We start from the raw sequence: 22,558 nt of genomic DNA, 5'->3' as shown, positions 1-22,558 counted from the left end.
ATTCGTCTCTATTGTGTTGAACAGCGTCGTTTTCCAAGCATATGTGTGTTTATTATTAAAAATAATTGTGTTTATAAATCTTACGAATGAGTAAAGACAAGTTTCAGATAAAATTTCTCAATTATTCAGTTCCTAATAAGTCGACAATATCACGTTTGATTAATAAATTTCATGAGACTGGGAGTGTACATGATCAGAAAAGCAAAGGTCAACCGTCACTGTAACAGTAGAAGTTCTGGAGAATATGAAAGAATGTTTGATTCACTCACCCAGACAATTGCTCAGAAAGTTATCTTCATAGGCTGGGCTTTCTCTGTCTACAACTTTCAGGACTACTAAAAAATTATAGTCGCATTCTTATCGCATCGGTATCATTCAAAAACTGAAAAGAGTAGACCATATAAAATGTTTACCGTATTGTCATTGGTTTCATTCTCTTGTTGACGACAATGATATTGGAATTTTGGATCATGTTTATTTCAGTGATGAGGTGTTTTTTCTATTGGATGGCTACATTAACAACCAAAACTGTTAAATATGGAGCGCTGAAAATCCTCATGCATTTCATGAACGACCATTACACGTAAAATTGATGTTTGGTGTGCAATATCCCAGCATGGTGTAATAAGGCCTTTATTTTTTTATAAATCTGTAAGCGTTTGGTTTATTGCAATGTAATTGAACACTTTATTGCCATGTTAGATTTACACGAACGAGAATATTGGTTACAGCAGGATGATGCAACATGTCATACTGCTAATGAAACATTGGATATGTTATGGGAATATTTTGGTCATCGTTTGATAACAAAAGTGTTGTGGCTTCCAAGATCCCCAGATCTTACACCAACAGACTTTTTCCTTTGGGGATATTTAAAAAGTGTAGTTTTAAAAACATTCCTCATACACTTGACAAATTGAAGGGTAACTTAAAAATGAGATTTCAAACATTACCAAGCAAACATTACGAAAAGTGGATGCAAATGTTATGAAACATGTGTGACCTTGCATTGGAATCACAGGAAATCATTTTGAGCATCTATTGTAAGCTATTAAAGATAATTTTAACATTGTTGTATAAGTATTTTATTAACAATAATATTTTTGTAATAAATTCATGTCTTCAAACAAAGGGGTTGCGTCCTTTTTTAAAACACCTATTTTATCTCTTTACCAACATAATTATACAATAAAAATTTTCAGAATTGTATATTTTTCAATTAAACAAAAGACATAACTGATAAGTAAAGAGGTAATTTGATTTAGTTTTAATTTGCACTTTGTAGTTAAAAATAGTGTTCATATTTTCTTAAACTTGCATAAAAAAATTCCATAAATAGTATGATTGTTATCTTAGAAAAATTTCAATAAAATACTAACCAGATTTAATTATTGTTAATCATAGCATTTTCTTTAAAAAAATTTCATCCATGAAATAATCTTATGATAAAATGATTGGAGAGTAAATGAAGAACACATTTTATGGACGTTTACCATTATTATAAAATGAGTTATCAAGATTTAAACTTATCACCAACGTTACAATGAGCCGTTTATTAAAAAACTAATATTCAATTTTTTTTTAAGGAAATTTTCTAATGTAGAAGCTATCAGTTATGAGTAAAATCAGATTTTTAAATTTTTTTATAATGCATTCAAAATTATAAATTTAAACTAAATAAACATAAAGGTAAATCTAATTTAAAGTGTAGGTAAACAATGAAGTAATTAAATAAAATATTCGCAAACACAAGAACTATTAAAATTAAATCACTAGAAAATAAACCAAAACCTTAGAAAAGATCTTTTCTGAACATTTACTTATCTTTTGACAGTGGTTTTGTAAATGTCATTGTTGATACACCACTTTGGAAGTGATTGAATATTATATTTTATATATTTTTTTTGTTCATCAAAAAATTATTTTATAGCCAATTATCAATAACAATAAGGATTGTACAAAAGTCATTGTCATAATTAAAATTGAATGGAGGGAGAGAAAAAGAGAGAGAGAGAGAGAGAGAGAGAGAGCATGAAAGAGTCTGGCAAAACATATACCATGAATGAGTTCATGTGTATGTATGTATTTGTCTTGAGAGTATTAAATACATATTTGTCATGTTGTATGTGTTAGGAAATTTAAGTTGTGATTGAAAAGAGGACTAACAACATAAGGGAAGAACTGTAGCTGTAATAGTAAAGGAAGGACTATATCACCATAAAAAAAAGAAAGCGTTCAGTATATTTGAGAGCATCCATGAGTATGTGCATGCATGTATACATCACACACATGGTGTGATCAAAACGTAATGAGAATTTTTGAATTGCACATGCTGTATCTTGTCAATTGGGTTGATCTTTTTTCCATATATTGATAGCACTGTCAGTGATGTACTACCAATTTTCAGCCAGCTGCAACACTTAATTTGTGTGTGGTGAGTGCAAAAGCAAGACAGTGTTTGGAAATTTTTTGTGTGGTGAAATCAAATTCAGATCAAAGAATGTGTCTGTAATTTTGTGTTAAAAATATAATTAAGTCCAGTGATATATTTAAAATGTTAAAAAAAGCCTTTGGTAACAATGCTATGTCACAACCATGAGTTTGTGATAGAAACGCTTTCAGGAAGGCCAAGAAGCCACTGAAAATGACACAAGGTCTGTTCATCCTAACACATCAATCATTGTTGAAAATTTCATAAAAGTTAAGGAGATTGTACTTGCTCATTGCAGAATCACCATTAGAGAGTTTTCTGAAGAAATAGAAATTTCATGCTCATGCAAAGTGATTTTTATTAATGATTTAAACATGAAACAGGTAGCAACTAAATTTTTTCCTAAACTGCAAAATTTTCAACAAAAACAACATCATGTAATCATCATTGAACAAATTCTTATTGATGTCACTGACAACCCAGACTTGTTCAAACACATCATAACTGGTGATGAAATGTGGGTGTATGGTTATGACATCAAGATGAAGGCTCAGTTGTTCCAGTGGAGATTTTCTGAGGAGCCAGGATCAAAAAAAGCACATCAAGTCTTCAAATGTGAGGGTCCTTCTAATCAGTTTCTTTGGCTACAATGGAATTGTTCATCATGAACAATCCTACTTCCCTACTGCAAGATCGTCCAAGTTCCTACTGCAAGATCGTACAATCAACAAGGAATACTACCTAAAAGTTTAATGCAATTTATGTGTGGTAATCTTTAGAAAACAATCTGAACTTTGGAGAGACAACTTGTGGATTTTGCACCAAGACTACACTGGCACACATCACTTTACTTATCCAATAGTTCTTGGTGAAACACAACAACTGTGGTCACCCTATTCTACAGTTATGGCTCCCTGTGAGTTTTCTTATTTTCCAAATTTAAACGAACACTCGAGGGAAATCATTTTTCAACAGTAGATGAGATAAAGAGGAAATCGCAAGCCGAGTTTAAGGCGATACCTAAAGAGGTGTTTCACCAGTGTTTTTCAAACTGGAAGTTGTATTGGCATAAGTGTATAATATCACAGGAAAACTACTTTGAAGGGGACAGGATAAACATTGAAGAGTGAATAAATACTTTCAGAGAAAATTAAAAATTCTCATTACTTTTTTATCAAACCACATACTCCGACATTCCAGGTGAAGAACAGAAAATATCTCAGTATATCAATCCATTTTTAAGGTCTAGTAAAGTAATAATTGCTGGTGAATAGGCCATTATAAATTGAGTGCTAAGTACAATATATTGAGCTTCAGCCATAATAGTTCTAAATTCCCTCAGTAAGGATTACTATTGTATTTTACCACACCTGCTTTCATGTGCATTGAACATCTACTCTTTTCAGTGAGGCAAATCTTTTCTAATTTATATAGAGGAAAAAGCATAATGATTGTTAAAGGCACATAGCACATATTTTTGATGATGTTGAACATTATTAGTTCTAGACTTTTTCCCTTTTTTTTTGTTTTGAGCCTCTGTAATTAAGGAAATAACATGTATGAGGACTGTCTCGGTTAAAATTGTTTCACGCTTGAGATTATTAATGATACCCATAACAAACTAATCTGTCTATCTTTTTATGTTTACATCTCAAAACAATTATCTATTTTGTGCTAATTTCCTGTTAGGTATTGGTAGTTTTTTCCTTCTTAAAATAATAGAAACAGTACAGCTTATTTTCATTTATTTTAACAAATAATACAAATGCGATTCTTAATTTTTTGTTTCTGTTTATCTTAACATCATTTTTTTTTCAGTAACTTGCTAAATGAAAAGAATTTACCATTACAGATTTCCTAATTAATGGTAAATTATGCACGGCTTGTTTCTTAATTTTTGTAACATATCTCATTCAACATCATAAATTTTTAAAGATAATAAATTAATACAAATTAAAAAAAAATCATTGAGTTAAAATAACACATGATGTATGTGGAAGTGAACAGTGCTGCAATACGTGAAAAATCTGTGCTGTTTACTTTGAATTTATTTTTAAGATAGGGACTGAATTATAATATTACCAAGAGATAGTTGAAAAACTTGCCTTATATTCATTACTGTTACTTGTTACTTTTGTCATCCATTAGCTTAATTTAATGAATCAAATAATTTAAAACATACCTTATTTTTAAATTTACTTTTCAGGTCATTGAACTTGTATCTGCTTTTGGTCCTTTGATATATGCAGGCTGTTTTGCAGCAACTTTATCGTCAGCACTTGCAAGTCTTGTATCAGCACCAAAGATTTTCCAGGCTCTTTGTAATGATAAACTTTATCCTTATTTATCATGGTTTGGTAAAGGTTATGGAAAAAATAATGAACCTGTAAGAGGATATATTCTTACATTTTTCATTGCTCTTTGTTTCATTCTTATTGGTGAGTAAAAATTGGTTATATGTGCTTTATTTTATACCTAAAATAGACTGTGAAGATCTATCAGTCAAAAGTCAAGAGTTTTCACATTAATTTAAAATAAGTTAAAACTGTATATATATATATATATATATATATATATATATGTCATAGCCTCCTAAATCACAAGATTATGTTAAAAATAGTAAAATTAAGATGAGATTTTTTTTAGTATATTTTCTCAGGTCACGATATACAAAAAAAAAATTAATAAATAAACGAAAAAAAAATTAAAAGCATGAAGCAAGTAGTTTGTACATCATGAATTAAAAATTAATAGAAAAATTATTTTAATTATCAATAATTACATTATTTATTGCTGTATAAATCTCTCTCCCTCTCTCTCTCTCTCTCTCTCTCTCTATATATATATATATATATATATATATATATGTATGTATGTATAGATTACTTTGTTAATATGTGTATTACTTATATACATATATTATTTATACATATATATTTGTTAATATGTATAATTTTTTTTAGCATTTGGAAAAATAGTGGTTCATATTTTAAAATTACAATAATATTATGCAGATATGCAAAAATATATCTCACTTTTATTTTATTATCATTTTTTCCTGATGGTGTGATTTGAAGGCCATGTAACGCATTCTTTTAATCGTCTAATTTTTTAATTGATGTCATTCTTGACATATTAATCACTAATTCTTATCAGAGTATTTTAAATTTAATATTTTGTTTTTATTTTATAGAGTGTATAAAATAGATCATCCAATATTTTGGTAGAGCAAAATAGGTATTCCTAACATCAGTATGAGAAAAAAGTTTATATAAAAATAAATCTGGAAATGCCTTTTTACCCATCTGTCATTTTATGTTTTTTAAGTAGAGATTTATATCTACAGAATTGAGTGAGGTGTTTTAATGAAGTGTGGCATATCTTTATAAACAAATATGACATAAATTTTTATTTACTATAATAAATAAATAATCATAGAATTTTTAATAAAATCACACATTGCTTTTTGCAAACTGAACATCAAATAACCAAGCTGTAGTACTGGAAAGTTTATGTGAAACTATGCTTAAAGTTATGAAATGATTTCATGGTACTTTTGATCTCCTCCACTACAATTATTAGTCAGTTCTGCTCAAATAGTTGATGTTGCTCAAATATCATAAAGTGGAGATATTATCTCCTACAGTTTTTACCTCCTCCATTTGGTCAAAAATATCACCTCTTTTGTAAATTTCTTTACAAATTTGTAAAATTAAAACTAAACTTGAGGGTTATTGTTCTGAACAGAGTTTAAGGCATTGTTATTATTATTATGATTATATTTGGAAAGTTTGTCTCAGTTACTTGTCTATGAAACAGCAATTCTGATTATTAAACATCTGTTTTTATATACAGATAATTCATATACAATATTAATCATTTATTTAGAACACAGAGAATCTATGGATTAGCTGTAGAAGGAAACGAAACCTTTGTTATGAAGCTTATCCACTTGTTTGCTCTTGTTTGTTAGGGTTCATTTGGGTAATGACTCTGCTTGTGGTTCTGATTTTATCTTTTCTGAGATTGTATAAAAACCACAGAAATGTGTGACATGCCTTTTGGATAAAGCTACTAGACTTACTATATAAAAAATACCAATCTCAGAAACAATGTTGCATTGATGTCTTGATCCCTATTAATAACTGGATTTTGCAGTCATTTCTGATTTTCCACCTCAACTTCAGTCGATTATTTTCTTTTAGTGAATAAAACAACAAATTATTTGAATAATTAAGAATATTATTATTTTGGAAAAAAATAAAGTCAATATGAAAGAAAATCTGATTCTGTAAAGCAAAATAAATATAGCATGGACTAAATTTTATTACTGTTAAAAACAACTTTTATCTCCAAAATAGCGTGAAACATTAATAAATGAAGTACTGTTCATTGGATTTAGTGATGTTTTTATTGGTGATTACATGATATGTTTGAATGTTGATTATACCTGTGTACCAGGATTTTGTTATTGATTCATTGGGGGAGTAAATGTTCTTTCATAACCATTTCTTATGACCTGCCAAAAACCTGTCACAATCCACAAAGGTTTTATCAATCAGTTTAAATATTTTCAAGTTTTGCACAAACAGACAAAAATATATTTTATAAGTTGAATTTCTTATCTCTAATTTTTTTTTAATTTAGAAAACACAAACCACAAAGTAAGATGTGGAACACAGCCCAAAATCATTTTATTTTTACATCCTATAGAACAATTATTTTTTGTTAAACATAACTGATTTTTTATTTAGACTGAAATTTTAATATATATTGTAACATGACCAGTGTAATGGGTTTCTTCCAGAAACAAGAAAGAGAAAGAAAATAAAGAAAGAAAAATCTAAAAGAAACCAAAAGGGATTCTTTATTTAGAGTAACTGGTCTGTTTAACAATTGTTCTTTGTAATACAGACAGTGGCACCTCCAAAAACTGCTGTTCAACTACAAGGATTACCAGACTGGAAAAAGAACTTATAGAAAAAAGTAAAGGTGCAAACAATGAAAATTATTACACTTCAACAATCAAAAGGTTGGTCAGGTACTGGTTATGCAGGCCAGGAGTTACAAATACTGACAGGGACCAAAGGACAAAGTTTGTAGTTTTGCAAGCCTGAGATCTGTGTAGTGTGTGGTAAAAGTGATAACAGTATGTTTGATAATGATGACTGAAGACTGTGTCATGAGTATTCCATTTTGGACAGTGGTTGAAAACAAGAAGCTTTTCAGTGCATAATTTGTGAACAGGAGTGAAAGTGTCCATATTCTATTCATTCGTAAAGTATAGGGTAGTTCTTTTGTACACAGTGAAAGTAAATAATACTTGCAGAAAGTGAATTGTAGTTTTTCTGTTATCTTATTGTTAGTTTAATAATAACCTCTATTGCTCATTATAAAGTTTTTAATAAATCGGACTGTATTTTGGTATTTATTTATTTGTGTGAATTTCTATTTTGTATGTTATATATATATATTTATTATTATTATTTATTTTTATGTATTTTTAGAGTAATAAATTACTTATAAGAAATTCAGAGTATTTATAAGAAATTTTTGTTTGTTAGTCTCTCAATATCCTTGAACTGTGTACATTCAACAACATGTAAGACATATATTGTAGTAATATGACAGTAGGTTCTATATATATATATATATATATATATATATATATATGTGTGTGTGTGTGTGTGTGTGTGTTACATAGTTGATTTAAATTCTTATATGTACTATTTTTTTTCCTCATTGATGATCAGTTTTTATTAAAATAGGTCTTATGGGAACAGTGAAGGTGTATAACTTTTCTTGCTTTTGTTAGAAGAAAGTAATAAAAAAAACATGCAGCTTAATTTTTCATGAAAGTACTTTCATGGGATTTCGCACCCTTAGTCATGATAGAAGTAATTCTGTTATTGTATATTATGCAATAATGGATAATAATCCGACAATATGGAATCCCGCGAAAGTACTTTCATGAAAAATTAAGGTAAGATAATCTCAATATTTTGTACTAGATGGTTTACTTAATAGAATTTAAATATAATTTAATAGTATAGAGGAATAATATGAATCTTAAAAAGATTAATTTCAGAAAAGAGATTTATATATATATATATATATATATATATTTTTTTTTTTTTTTTTCTGAAGTCAATACTTCAAATTGGTACTTCCTCTGTACCAATAGAGGTCTGTACCAGACCTCTGTACCAATATATTGTATTTTTATAATCAAAAACCAACTTGAACAACCCAAGTACAGAATTACAAAGTAAATGAAATGACAGTTACTTAAAAAATCTAAAATTAAAATTAAATTTAAAATAAAATAAATAGAAAATTTATACTATGTAACCTGGCAGCCAATGTTACATTACTCTATTATTTTTTAATTATGACTTCATATTTATATAAATGTAGTTATTTTATTTAACTGACTTCATATGTTTTTGTGTATATGCATGTAACTTTAATTTAAAAAAATTTTTGTTTGATATGTAATTTTATGTAAATATGTTATATACAACTGATGATGCAGGATCCCACGAAAGTGCTTTTAGAATTAAAAAATAAGGTAAGTGTTCGTTTCATTTACTTTGTAATTTTGTACTTGAGTTGTTTAAGTTGGTTTTTGATTATAAAAATACAATAATATATATATACATATTTTATAACTACCAGTAATGTGTCACTCTTTCTATTTAAACTGTTTGAATTGTCCCTCATGGCAGTTTTCAGGGTGCTTGGGCTTTGGTTGTCTCATACCAAAAAAATATAACTTTTTGAGGTAGGAGCATTCGCTAAACATCATTTTTCTGAAAATTTCACTTGAAAATTTATTTAAGGGTTGACATGCTTTAGATGAGTTATATATTATAATGTTAGATATGCCATCCTGACCAGGATTTAAATCCAGGATCATCTGGATGAAATGCAGAGTTACCAGATTTGGCCTCAAATTTTATATGTGTAAGAGAATATGTTGTATATTTGTGTGCTTCATGGTCAAGAATACATAATTTTAGTTGTAAACAAGTTCTACCTTAATGCCACTCTGGATTTTGACACAATGCAGTGTAATCCCACTATAACGTGGTTATCTGGGGTACTTACGTGACACCCGTCACGTTAGCCTTAGTTATAGGCTAACTGCATTATTTCAAGAAGTAAATTTTAAATCACAAAGAGGGTCAATTAAAAAATAGGCAAAAAATCAAGCAATAATGGTTTAATAGAAAAACCAGTACAATATAATGTGTACTTACATAGAAACAAGTTAGTGCGGAAGATACGATATTCTTTCTATGAATGAAAATTATTTTTTTAAATAAGAAATTATTGCTTTTTGTTTTGTGGCTGCATATTTCGTCTTTACAATACATGACTTTACACTTTGTAAATGCAATAAATGACAATCATCACTATCACTTATTGCTCCATCCATGCTATTACACTATTTATATTTCCTAGAACGTCTTTTATGGAGGGTGTAGACCTCTCCATAACAGTGACCTCTGCAACCCACCTTCCCCTTCTTCCTTCGAAAAATTATCATTAGATTATAGAATAGAGTTTACAATTTCTTTGTCGGTCATGTAATGGGCAACGGGTGTTTGATTGTCTTCTTTAACCCACTCATTGAGATCACTTTCAGACAATTCTTGCCCAGTTGAATTTGACAATTGCAATGTGTGTTTGGCAGTAATAAAAATATGAAAATTTTCTGTTTCAATTCTTCTGTATTACTCTGTGACAATACCAATCAACAATTTTTAAATGTAATAGAATTTATGTTACTCCATGCTGTTCCAGCGCTGAATACAACACTTTTTAATGACACGGTTTTAAGAAATTCTGTTACTTGTAATTCTGAATTAACAATACTGGTCAGTAGCTCTCATTGGTGATAAATTTTAAATGCCCGAATAACTCCTTTATCTAATGGTTGGTTAAAAGATGTGGTGTTCTCGGGTAAAAACAATGCTATTATTTTCCCGTCTTTAGATTTCAGCAAGTCAGTAGGTGGATGAGCAGAGCAATTGTCAACAAAAAGGAAAAAAGCTTTTTTTTCCAATTTTTGAACTTGTAAATAATTTTTAACACAAGGCACAAATTCGTCGTTAAACCACGTTAAAAAAATATTAAACGTCATCCAAGCATTTTTATTATTTTTAAGAATAACTGGTAATGAATTCATATTAACGTGTTTGAAGCAACCTGGGCTAACATATTTGCCAATGAGTAACGGTTTCAATTTATGATTTTTCTGACTTATTGGCACACAAAAGAAAAGTTACCTTTTCTTTGTTCATTTTCATATCAGACTTATTTGGTGTTCGCTTTGCATTTAATGTTTTTGTTGGCAATAGTTTATAATACACAGCAGTTTCATCACATTTATGTAACTGTTCGTCACTGAAATTATTCTCTTCTATAACTGATTATAATATTGTTTGTGAAAAGTGTTCAGCTGCTGCCGCATCTGCTGAACAAGATTCTCCTTCGATATTCACTTGGCCTATGCCATGATGGATTTTCCATTGCGATAACCAACTGCTAGAAGCACTGAATTCTTCTCCATTGTTAATTTGTTCATGAAAATTTAGTCCCTGAGCTTGAAGTATTGGTCCTGATAGCAACACTCCTTCACTCTGTTTTTGCAAAAACCAAAGGTACATACATTCATCTGCAACATTAACAACACCGAATCTAACCTTTTTGCGATCAAGTTCCACTGTTTCATCTACCAAATCAATAAATAAAAGAATGCAGTTTATCTTCTTTCACCCGACCACATATAGTTCCTTCAGGCAAACAGGATTCCTGGGATAAACTGGTTTTTGAACGACCTGACATAACCTTTTCAATAATTTCTAATTTTTCCTTTACAGAATACATTTTTCGTTTAGATGACATGTTAAGCAAATACAAACAAAAACAAACACTACAAAATCGAATAAATTAACCAACATAATAAAACTTTACGATACTGATAAACACAGTAAAAGCAGCTTTGAATAAATCACAATATGCAATAACATTCAGATACCATATACTGTGCCTTGTATAGGCAGCACATTGATGGTCTTATCGCTGTTACAGGAAATGAATCATGTGCAGTATATCATAAGAATTTCTCCTATTACTGTATTAGAATCATAGTTTAGTTTTATTGAATCATGTTTTTGGGAATTCCAAGGTTTTAAAATTGGTTGTGACTAATTGACAGATGTTATATTAGAAGCGTTATTGTTAACAATTTCAAACGATTGATGGTGGTTTTACACGATATCGAATACAGTGGTAGGGTGACTAGCATTTCTTCATCCTATTTCATTTTTTCAGATATTTTTTGGGGGAAAGGTTATAATCAGCATTATATCCGTATCCGCAGTATATCAAACCACATTATATTGTATTATTGGGGCTGTATGTTTTTACTTTGCTGTCAAATATGATACCAAAGTAAAAATAGGAAAATAATACTATTTTCCTATTTTTTCTGTTTTAATAAACTTACATTCACTATTGTAATTAGTCCCACAGTTTGCTCACAGCTTTAAGAATAGCCCTAGTGGTCACTTTGATAGCTATCATTTTATTTGCTGTGATTGCTGGTTTTTGTAAACTAGTTACCTGGTTGTGTTATATTTTTTTTGTTTAGTTATTTATACCATTCTGTCTCTTTAGTTCATCTCCATATCTTATTATTATAATTATGAGTTATTACATTTTTAATTATTATTTTAATTTTTTAGCAGAATAAGTTGATCATAAATCAACCTTTAATTTTTAATAAAAATAATTAGTTTGCATACTTTAAAAAATAAATATAAACCATCTTTAAAAAAGGGACAAAATAATGTACACCATGCTTTAAAAATTAGTTTGGAAGTTTGATATAAAACAGTAAAAAATTTATTTGTTTAAAATATGGATCAGTGAATATTTATTTCTTTATTCATTCTACATGCTTACATCCATCCCAAAGATTCTATTTTATTATACTGTTATTATTCTATTTTTCTATTGCAATGAGAATGATGTAAAAAATCTCAGATCCTTGCTGGGAATCGAACACATAACTAGTTGATTGTGAAGCCATTATACTGACCACTACAACAACTGAACAGCATGTGATATGAAATTTTAAGTTAATTGACATGTTTCTGCTGGAATTAACTTTTGGTGCTTTCTTTTCAGGCCAGCTGAATGCTATTGCTCCACTGATATCAAATTTTTTCTTGGCTGCTTATGCCCTGATAAATTTTAGCACATTCCATGCTTCACTTGTCAAACCTGTGGGGTGGAGACCCACCTTCAAAGTGAGTAAAAATTATTTTATTAATAAGAATAGGAAATTTTTTAAATCTTTCAAATGGATAGTAGTAAAGATGAGTTGAATTAGATATTGTTTATATTTAATGTCTTATCTAAAGCAATTGATATATAGTTATTAAAGAGCTAAAAATTACTTGTTTACTTACTTTGAGAGGAGTCAGAATGACTGCAGAAGATGGATAAAAAGCTTCTAACAAATGTCATAAAAGAAAATATGAACGTATGTTGTTTCAGTAAGTATTGTTGTCTGCCAAGTTACTAGGATGACAAAAATGTTATTTGTGGCTAATATTAAAATTTACCAAAAATGGTGAGAGTAAAATTGGTTTGAAACACTTCCAGTATAAACTGTCACCAACTGTAGAAGCAGCCATTTTACGAATAGATAAACCTACCTTTGCACTGATTTTAAAATATTTATCATCATTTTACAATAGTAACATTTCAGATAGTAGATATTTCTAGATCTGATAAAAAGATATTTATTAGATTAGTTAAAATCAGCCTAATTTTGGTGCAGTAATTAGCTTTTATCTATATTGAACATAAGGCTTTTGGACTTGTAAATCTACAAGGGAAACCATAACTTATAACTCATTTTAGTTTAGGATTTAACTGGTTAACCCTTCTAATATGGATCTCTTAGCAGTACCATATGAGCTTATGCTGCATCGTCCATGAAGAAGTTGGCTGTTTCAATATTATTTTGTTTTCACCATCTGTTTTCAGCTATATGTTACTTGAAATTAAAAAGTTTATGTATTGTAAAACTTTTTTAAAAAATGTACAAAATGTCAAACATTTATCTTTTTATATCTTTCATGGTTGTTTAAAAATTTAACTTCAAAAGATGTTTGCTAACTAATTCTTCATAAAACAGGATATAATGTAAATTAATTATATTATTTTCAAACCATTTTAAACTGAAAAAGATTTGCTGTGAAAGTATACTTACAACTATTTAAACTAGTTCTGAAATTTATAACAGGTATTTTCATTTCTCCTTATACTTCATTTTCAATTGAAAATTAAATTTCAGGATTCTATTAGCTCTTGTTTATGAACCATATTATAGTTGAGAAAGAATAAAATTAAAATTATAAAAAAGTAATAATAAAATAAAACATTCGCAGATTCCATGCATACTTCAATATCTACATTTTTGGTATAAATTAATTTAAATAAATATAAATTTGAGTATTTTTAAGTTATTGAATTATTCCTATGAAGCAGATCAAATTATTATTACTATTTCTATAAAATTTTGAATCATGATTAATTATTGTGAGAGAAAACATTTTTCTGATTTTTGATCCATAGTTGATAAATGTATATAATAATTTGGGCGATTTTTTGTTAGACGATAATCAAAGAGATTTATATAATTCAATCTCCTATTTAATAATTAAATATTTTATTTAACTTTAAATAAAAATTATAGCAGTGTAATTTAACTTAGCTTTGTATTGCATTAATTAAACCAGTGAATTTAATAACTACATTCTACAATGATAAAACTCTTCAAAGAATCAATTTTCTACAATTTATAAATGTTTGGAAAGAATATTTTAGATTGTGTAAAATTTTCTAGCTATTGCAAAAAAATACAGAAAATACTAGTGTATAGAAAATTAAGTTTATAGACATCAGATGCGTACAGGAGATATGTCCATCCTAACTCCTATATTTATCAACTTGAAACTATTTAAGTTCTGATGATTTGTTTCTGCATTGCATATACTTGTATTTAAAAAAATGTCCTTTGTATAGATATTAAAATATGTTCTAGTTGTAGTTTTAAGACAAAAGAAGGAGGTAAGGAGGAATAAATATATAGTCTACTGGGACCTATGTGCATTCAGTCATTTAACTGGTATGATATCAGTTGTTCTAGTCAACTCCCAAAGGATTAGCAAATAAAGTACATACTTCACATATAATAAATTTTTCAACAAAACTAAAAATTTTTTAACAGCAGTGTCTGTCACTAAAGAGGACTTCAATAAGAGCTGAAATGTATTTGTGAACTTTATATGTACTGCTGATATATTTTACATTTGTAATATATACTTAAATAAATTTGGTTTGATCAGTCATTAAAAAATTAATAGTTTTAAGTTAAAAAAGTCTTTTTGAAAAAGAAAAGTTTCAGTTTTTCTCTAAAAAGTAAGCATTGTATTGTGATGATTTCTTAAAAAGGAAGTTGCCAAATTTCAATCTCAGTTTCTTTTGTGGTATTGTTAATTACTGCTGCTAATGTTAAAACAATAAACACATAAAATTTTTTAAAAAACTTCTTTTTTTAATGAATTCTGTCTTTTTGTTTTCTTAACCCAATGTGAGATGAATTCTAATTAAAGGGCTTAGATAAAAATGAAAAATATTAAAAATGAGTAGTGTGCCTCAATCAAAATTTTTGGTAGCTATTTTACTTTTTACAGTATGTTGTGAGCAGCTCTCATTTGATCCTGAGTTGTAGTTGATGAATTTAATAGTTATGATTTGCATTTGTATTTAACTTTGATACTATTAAAAATTACTTTTTTTTTCTAAAAAATTATATAAATGATTTTGTTATTCACTAAAAACTATTAAGTTATTAATATTTTTAATGATAATTTTCAGTATTTTAACATGTGGCTTAGTCTACTGGGTGCAATACTTTGTGTTTGTGTCATGTTCTTGATCAGTAGATGGACTGCACTGATAACAATGGCTGTTGTTCTTGCCCTTTACCTTATTGTTTCATATCGTAAACCAGGTAAGATGTTAAAATAATTATTACATAATGATTTAATTGATCATCGTGTATGATTAGTGTAAGTAAATTAATTTACAGAATTTATACAAAACATAATAAAGACTTGTGCATGCGTGTACAGATTTTCAAATTATTATTATTTAACAGCAATATTTATTTTACGTAATTGACACTATGTCCATCAATTAGGTAAATAGTTAGGATTAACACAACTCCAGCTGTGGCAATAACTATTCTATGTTGTTCCACAACCCTTGTACAAATTCAGTTAAATATATTTTGACTAATTAAATGGTTACTTTTAAATGGATTTTAATGCCCATGAGTCATACTGATGAGTCATTGTGCTACACATGAGTTGACTGTTAAAAAAAAGGAAGTTTTCTGATAGAATATAATCATAAACTATTCGTGAAATATTACTGTTATAAGAGCCTATTAACCAAAGTCATGGTTAGCCCAGTTCTGTGTGATTCTAGTAGTGTTATTGCAGATATCAATCGCTTATTTGTAACTGTAAAACTCTCATTTATAATGGCAATTCCATCAATTGTAAAATGCATGTTGTCGTCTGTTTTCTTTAAGCAAAACCTTGTCAACTCCTGAAATTCATTGTGAACTTTATGGAGTATATGGAAGCAATATCATGAGTGACAGTGCGGTAAGACAATAGTGCTGTGTGTTTCAGAAAGGTGGAACAGACATTCACATCAATGAAAGAAGTGGTCGGGACCCTCAATTGTCACAGCAGTACTTGTAAATCTCTAAAAAGTTTTTTTACGCAAAGCTTCTATTTGGATTAATGAAACAGATTTGCCTGTTACACTTACATATGCGCTATAACAGCCTTTTTATAGCAAGCTTAAATATTGGAATTTAGGCCTATAATAACTTATTTTTCCATTTTAACATTGCACAACTCTGTCATCTGGTGGTTTTTTTTAGAGAATTACCAGAACTGCAAAAATGTATATTTTGTAGAATGTACTGATTGCTTGTATTAATTTTTTAACAACAGAAGATTTTGAAGATTTAATTTTAAAACTGTTGTTCGTAGTTATTAATGATTAAGATGTTATTCATAATTGTAACATGAGCACTAGATGATGTCATTCAGTCATAGTCATTGAACACACACATTGTCTTTTTTGAAAACAACAATAGTGTGTGTCTATTGTCATAACACTATAGTTAGTGACACTATAGACATAGCGTTATTGTGAAGATTTGTATGTTTGAATTTCCTTGAGAATACTCTGTATCAGCACAGCTGCTCAAAATTTCATTAGTTCATCCAAAAAGATTAATAATTTTCAGACTCTGAATGATCCACAGTGATTCTTGTGTATGAATTGCTGATGTTAAAACATTTTATGGAGTTTTGAGTTTAAGAACCCTCTGTGTGTTTGTATTATTGTCCATCTCTAAATGTCCAGAAGGTGTATCCAATGACAGACAAATGAATCTTAAAAGTCCTTAAGTTCTGTACTGTTTTTTTTCCAGTGGTGTACTGTGCTGCTACAAATGACCTAGTATCACAGTAATCTGAAATGTTTTGTGTATCACTTAATTCTTTTTTTAAAACTAAAACAAAGTTTATCACCAGACAAAAAATCTACAGCCTTCCTTCTGAAAACTGTGTTCTGGGACTTGATAATTCTTAAGGTTTCTGCTCAAAGAAATCATGGCTTTCCAAGTTTTTTTTGTTGAAATTTAGTATCTGTTACTAAATGTTAGTATCTATATGTTAGTATCTGTTTGTTGTTAAATAAGCAAAGACAGCATGGTTATCATTGAGGGCTATATGGACCAGCAAAATTTAAATGCCTATTAGCTATTATGAAAAATGTGATCCATGCTTCTAAATTATACCTCAAAATTAACTGTTTAAATTACTGGACTGTTGCTGTTAAATTTAAAGTGGCCATAAAATAATATTAGATTCCAAAAATATTTTGGCATTCTTGATGATAAATAAATGTTTAATAATTACATCAGCAGGTTATAGTGAATGTAAGCATAATAATAGCCATATTAAAAAAAAAAAAATAGCTCACGGACTGTGGAGTTTGTCAAAATTCTCAGTTTGGGCATTCTCAGAATATTTGGAAACTTTTGAGTTTGTGTTGTTCTATACAACTTTAGTATATGCATATAGATTGGAACAGATGGGAGCTCTTATTTAAAAGCCGTACGGATGACCAGTATAAGGCTTTAATAAGATTTTATTCATTGGTGTGTATAAAACATGGTCCTACAAGACTACTACCAAAATACAAAAGACTTTTCTAGTGGATTTGATAGTGGATAATAGTTAAAATTGGTGTTGCTATATAATGAATAAAATGGGAATAGAAAGTATAGCTATTCCACTCACGAGTTTTGATTACAGAAACACTGAAGATTTGTAGGTGATTAGTAATACTGTTTCAAATTTCATTGCATACTCTGCCTGAAGAAGAGAAGTCCAATTCCTCACTTTTTAAGTTCCATAAACAGTAATGCTAGTCTGACAATAACTAATTATGCAATGTTTAAAATTTTAAAATTACAAAACTAAAATTTATTTAATTATTTTTGGACAACTTATTTCATTTACAGATGTCAACTGGGGATCCAGCACACAAGCTCAGACATATAAAAATGCATTAGCATCCGTTCAGCAGTTAATTAGAGTAGAAGAACATGTTAAAAACTACAGGCCTCAAATAATTGCTCTAAGTGGACTTCCAAGTGCACGACCATCACTAATTGATTTTGGTTACCTTATCACAAAGAATATATCTCTTCTAATATGTGGACACATTGTTCCTGTTAGTATTTCTTATTATTCTGTTTAAAAATAGAAAAATAAATTTTAAATTAAAGTATATGTAGGAAACTTTTAAAAGCTTCCAACATTCATTTGTTATTTTAATATAATAGAGAATTGCAAAAGTTGCTTTTTTGGCTTATACATTGTTTTCAATACATTTTTGGGATAAAGTACATTTTGATGTCTACATTTTATTAAACACATAATAAGAAAATAACAGACGGCTAACTTTGTGCTTCTGTAAACAAAACACAAGAAAACAAAACAGAACAATAATTTTTTTTGGTAAACTGACCTACTAATTTGTGCTATAAAAAAGTTACAAAATAATTTAAAGAAAAAAAAATGATATATATAATTTTTATTGTTTATTTGACATTTAGTAACAGCCTTTGAACTGTCTTAAATTTTAATAATTATTTAAAAAGAACTCAGTGGGTTTGACGAAGTAGACACTTGTATTTGTGATGAGTGAGACTCATCTTATTAATTCATGGCAAATTACACTCATTGAAATAAGAGAATGGGTAATTAGTGTGAAAATATCAGCTGCTTGCTAACTCTAGTTTATCTTTACAAAAATAAGAAGCCAAGTTTTTATAAATTTACTGTAGATATAGATGATTTCACAAAGGTAGGAAGCCTTGACCTCAAAAGAGTGAAGGATGTTTGTGTGTCAAATTTTTCTCATAAAATTAGCCAAAGTTTAAACCAAATTCTTAACAGTCTTCTTTAGCAAGTTCTACAAAAATGGAATACTTTATTAGTGATAAATTAAATAGTTGAAGGGAAAGAGAGACAGACTGACTAACAGAAGAAAGAAAGAGAGATAAACATTTGTTCTTACAAATGTAATAGCTGATTACAGATTGAATACCTATAGGTAGATATTATCGCCGAATGGCTTCGATGGTACATGGTGCTTTATAACCTTGTAGTAGCCCTGAGAAGGGCTGTTGTCGATTTCTTCAATGGCTTATAATTTATAACCGTGTGGTAATCCTGAAAAGGGCCGTTTTTGTAGTCAGTCAGCTTCAACGGCTCATTATTTATAACCTTATAATAGTCCTGAGAAGGGTTGTTGTCATCAAATGCCTTTGATGGCTCGTAATTTTTAACCTTATGGTAGCCCTAAAAAGGGCCGTTTTTTGCATTAGCTCTGAGAAGAGCTGTTGGATCCGGAAGCTGGTCTCCAGTGAAGTTGGGGAGTTGCAACTCGACCATTGGAATCAGTCCGGGCTTCCCCTCAGCGGCAGTTGGATCCCCAATACAGTATGGCAGTGGTGGCTCCCAGAGCCTGACAGTGCCAGGTCGTCGTTGCTTGTCTTTCACCAGTGCGGCCAAGGTGGTTCTCCCTGAGTGATCCCATGCTGAGTCCACTGGCCAGGATGATTGAAGCTCGGCGAGCTGGAGCGGGAAGGTAGCGTTTGCATCCAGCGGCTCCCTTGGCTGGCCAGCTGCTCCAGCAGGGATCTTGGTGTCTGCTGGGAGATCCCACGTTGAGGCAACCAGGGAACTTCTGTCTTCTTCCATCTTCTTCTTGGTCTTCTCCAGGTGGTGGTTGACAATGAATTAAAAATTCACTCTTGTGCACGCTCTTTTATTGGAGCCTGAGAGTGGTGGGGCTGCAGCACCGCTATGGTAGGAGATCTGCGTGGCGGGAATGGTGCTTGTACTAGCGCATATGTATACTGTGCTCCTGCTGACATCTGAGCTGCTACTGTTGTTGTCCGGTGATATTAAGTTAGGCATATATGTATTAACAATATATTACATAGATAGATTACAGATTAAACTAGACACAGCGGGTTTATATGATAACAATATATTACATAGATAGATTACAGATTAAACTAGACAACAACAGGTTTACTTTTGCAACTAGTTCAAAAGTAGTGATTTCTAATAACTTATCTTAAAACCTATCTTTTCAGGAAATTAAAGATATAAGAAAATATCATATTCTATCCAAACATTCTAAATTAATCTGAATACAACCTTTCTGTTTACTGTGATCATTTCATTTTTATAAATTAATTATTGAGCCAAATATAATAATAATTTAAAAAAAATAATAATGATTTATTCTTACAAAATATAATACATATTTTTTATACATAATTTTAAACTAGCAAATCATTACATTATTTACTCACAAATTAAATAAAATTTCATATTCATACATTTGCTCACACAAATATGTGATTATGAGGCTAATAGTTACATTAACAGAAACCCACAAATTACATTTTATGTTGATATGCTCAAATAGGAATTGAAATAAATTTAAAAAGAAAATATTTAAAAAATATATACACCTGAAAAAAAAGCAAAGTTCCCTATCTTTCACTGTGGCAGGTGTCACTGACTAAGGTACATTAAATTTAAAAACCGAAATATTTACAATACACACTTACTTAAAATCTAACTACCACCCTAAACATAAATTTAACTAAGAATTAAAAAGTACATAATTTCTCAGTTTCCTTAACATACTTTAAAGAAAAATTATTATTTTTATAACGAATAAAAGTTAAAAAAGTTGTTATTAAGGTATGGAAAATTTTTTTAACGGGATAAAATTTGGTTGGGAACTCACACCACACTCTCAACAGCTCATTTACTACTCTAAGCAGGTGTTTGCAAATCTTCTACAAGAGCTTTAGTCCATCTCCAAAAAATATATCTAATATCTTCATATACCTACAAAAACCACACAAGCAATATTCTGAAATAAATAGTCCAAAATATTCACTTCCCCTCCTTCTGCTACTCACTAATCTTTTAAATTCCTTTTGAATAATGTAGGTAGGATTAACATTTGGCTGATACATTCTACTCCAATTTGTAAAATTGAATTCAAACTTAAAATGTATCAAAAAAGTAAACTTACCTAAGAAATAAAAATGAACTGACACTACTGAAATGATAAAACTACTTTAACTAGATAAGAATGAGTTTTTTATTTGAATCTTCCAAGAAAAATTTTTATCACTCTCTTAGAGTAAGACATTTAACACTTGTATCCTTTCTACTGTTAGAACTGCTACCACATAAAACATAATATTTTTAGAGAAAATCAAAACTGTAAGATTGACAGAGAAAAAAATTGCTAATATCTAAAAATAATCTCAATGTTTTATTGCCTGAATAAATTTGCTATAAATATAAGAATAAAAATGTTGTAGTGCCAATTCTGTGGAAAGATTACAGTCATTAATCAAATATTACTATTAATATATTCAAAGATATATATTTATAATAATATTAACATTTGATTAATTTACTGTTGATACAAATGATTTCACAAAGGAAAAGCCTTGACCTAAGAAGAGTGATGGATATTTGTGTCAGATTTTTCTTATAAAAATTAGCCAAAGTTTAAACGAAGTTCTTAACAACTAAAGTTAATTGACCGTTTCTGTTCATAGAAGCTGCTATTTAAAATGTTAGTGCTATTCAAGGAAATAATAGGTGTAATACAAAATGTAGACTTAGTATTGTAATATTGCAATATGGTTTAAGAAATTCATTGTAAGTTAATTCTGCCGAAAAAGGAGCTATGTTGGATTGTTTAAGTTCTGTTGGTACATTTACAAAATAATCATTAAATAAATTTGTGACTTCTATTTCCTTGGGTGCTGATGTATTATTTCTAGATAGAACTAATTAATTGTCTTTTTAAGTACCCTGTATAAAATAATTAATTGATCACCAATTGTTTCCTTGGATCCTTTCTATCTTTACAAAATAAATTTGATTAATAATAACTGAATTGCACTGGAGATTTTCCTCTAGAAAATATCCAGGCTGTTCTTTTCATATGAATTGTTTGTTTTTATCACTGTGTAAAAGAAACCACACCTAGTGGTAAATCACTTTTAAATCACGGGTTCTTACTGCATTTACAAATATTCTTGGCAGTGAAACTCAAAAAGTTATCAAAAATTGGTTACTTATGATTTAGTTTAAAAGATGACAAAGTTGAATATAATGCTAAAATTATTAATTAAAATATATGTATAACTAGTTCAAAATAAATGATTCTTCAATTATATTTTTACTTGTAAAATAATATGATTTTGTCATGGACATTTTAAGCAATTTACATGGCCAAGCCAAACATAGTTTATCAGTGTACAATATTAAAGCTTATATTTTTTTACATGTTGCTGTCTAGTGTTATAAATATTACTAAGAAATATATTTTGTT

The 22,558-nt window shown here is 29.1% G+C and overlaps 1 protein-coding gene across 2 annotated transcripts in view; it reads left to right on the top strand.

Moving 5' to 3' along the window:
* The window catches only part of Ncc69 (sodium chloride cotransporter 69), a 235,386-nt gene that overhangs the window by 175,830 nt on the left and 36,998 nt on the right, over window positions 1-22,558 (top strand). For both annotated transcript variants that reach the window (XM_075371314.1, XM_075371306.1), the window contains exons 9-12: window positions 4,638-4,869; window positions 12,632-12,753; window positions 15,395-15,530; window positions 18,132-18,343. In XM_075371314.1, coding sequence (XP_075227429.1) covers window positions 4,638-4,869; window positions 12,632-12,753; window positions 15,395-15,530; window positions 18,132-18,343 — 702 coding nt within the window. The remainder of the gene's footprint in view (window positions 1-4,637; window positions 4,870-12,631; window positions 12,754-15,394; window positions 15,531-18,131; window positions 18,344-22,558) is intronic.

The sequence above is a fragment of the Lycorma delicatula genome, chromosome 1 (genome assembly GCF_047948215.1).
Source record: "Lycorma delicatula isolate Av1 chromosome 1, ASM4794821v1, whole genome shotgun sequence".
Lineage (NCBI taxonomy): Eukaryota > Metazoa > Arthropoda > Insecta > Hemiptera > Fulgoridae > Lycorma > Lycorma delicatula.
The sequence above is the reverse complement of the archived record's forward strand: the minus strand, read 5'-3'. Positions and strand labels throughout refer to the sequence as shown.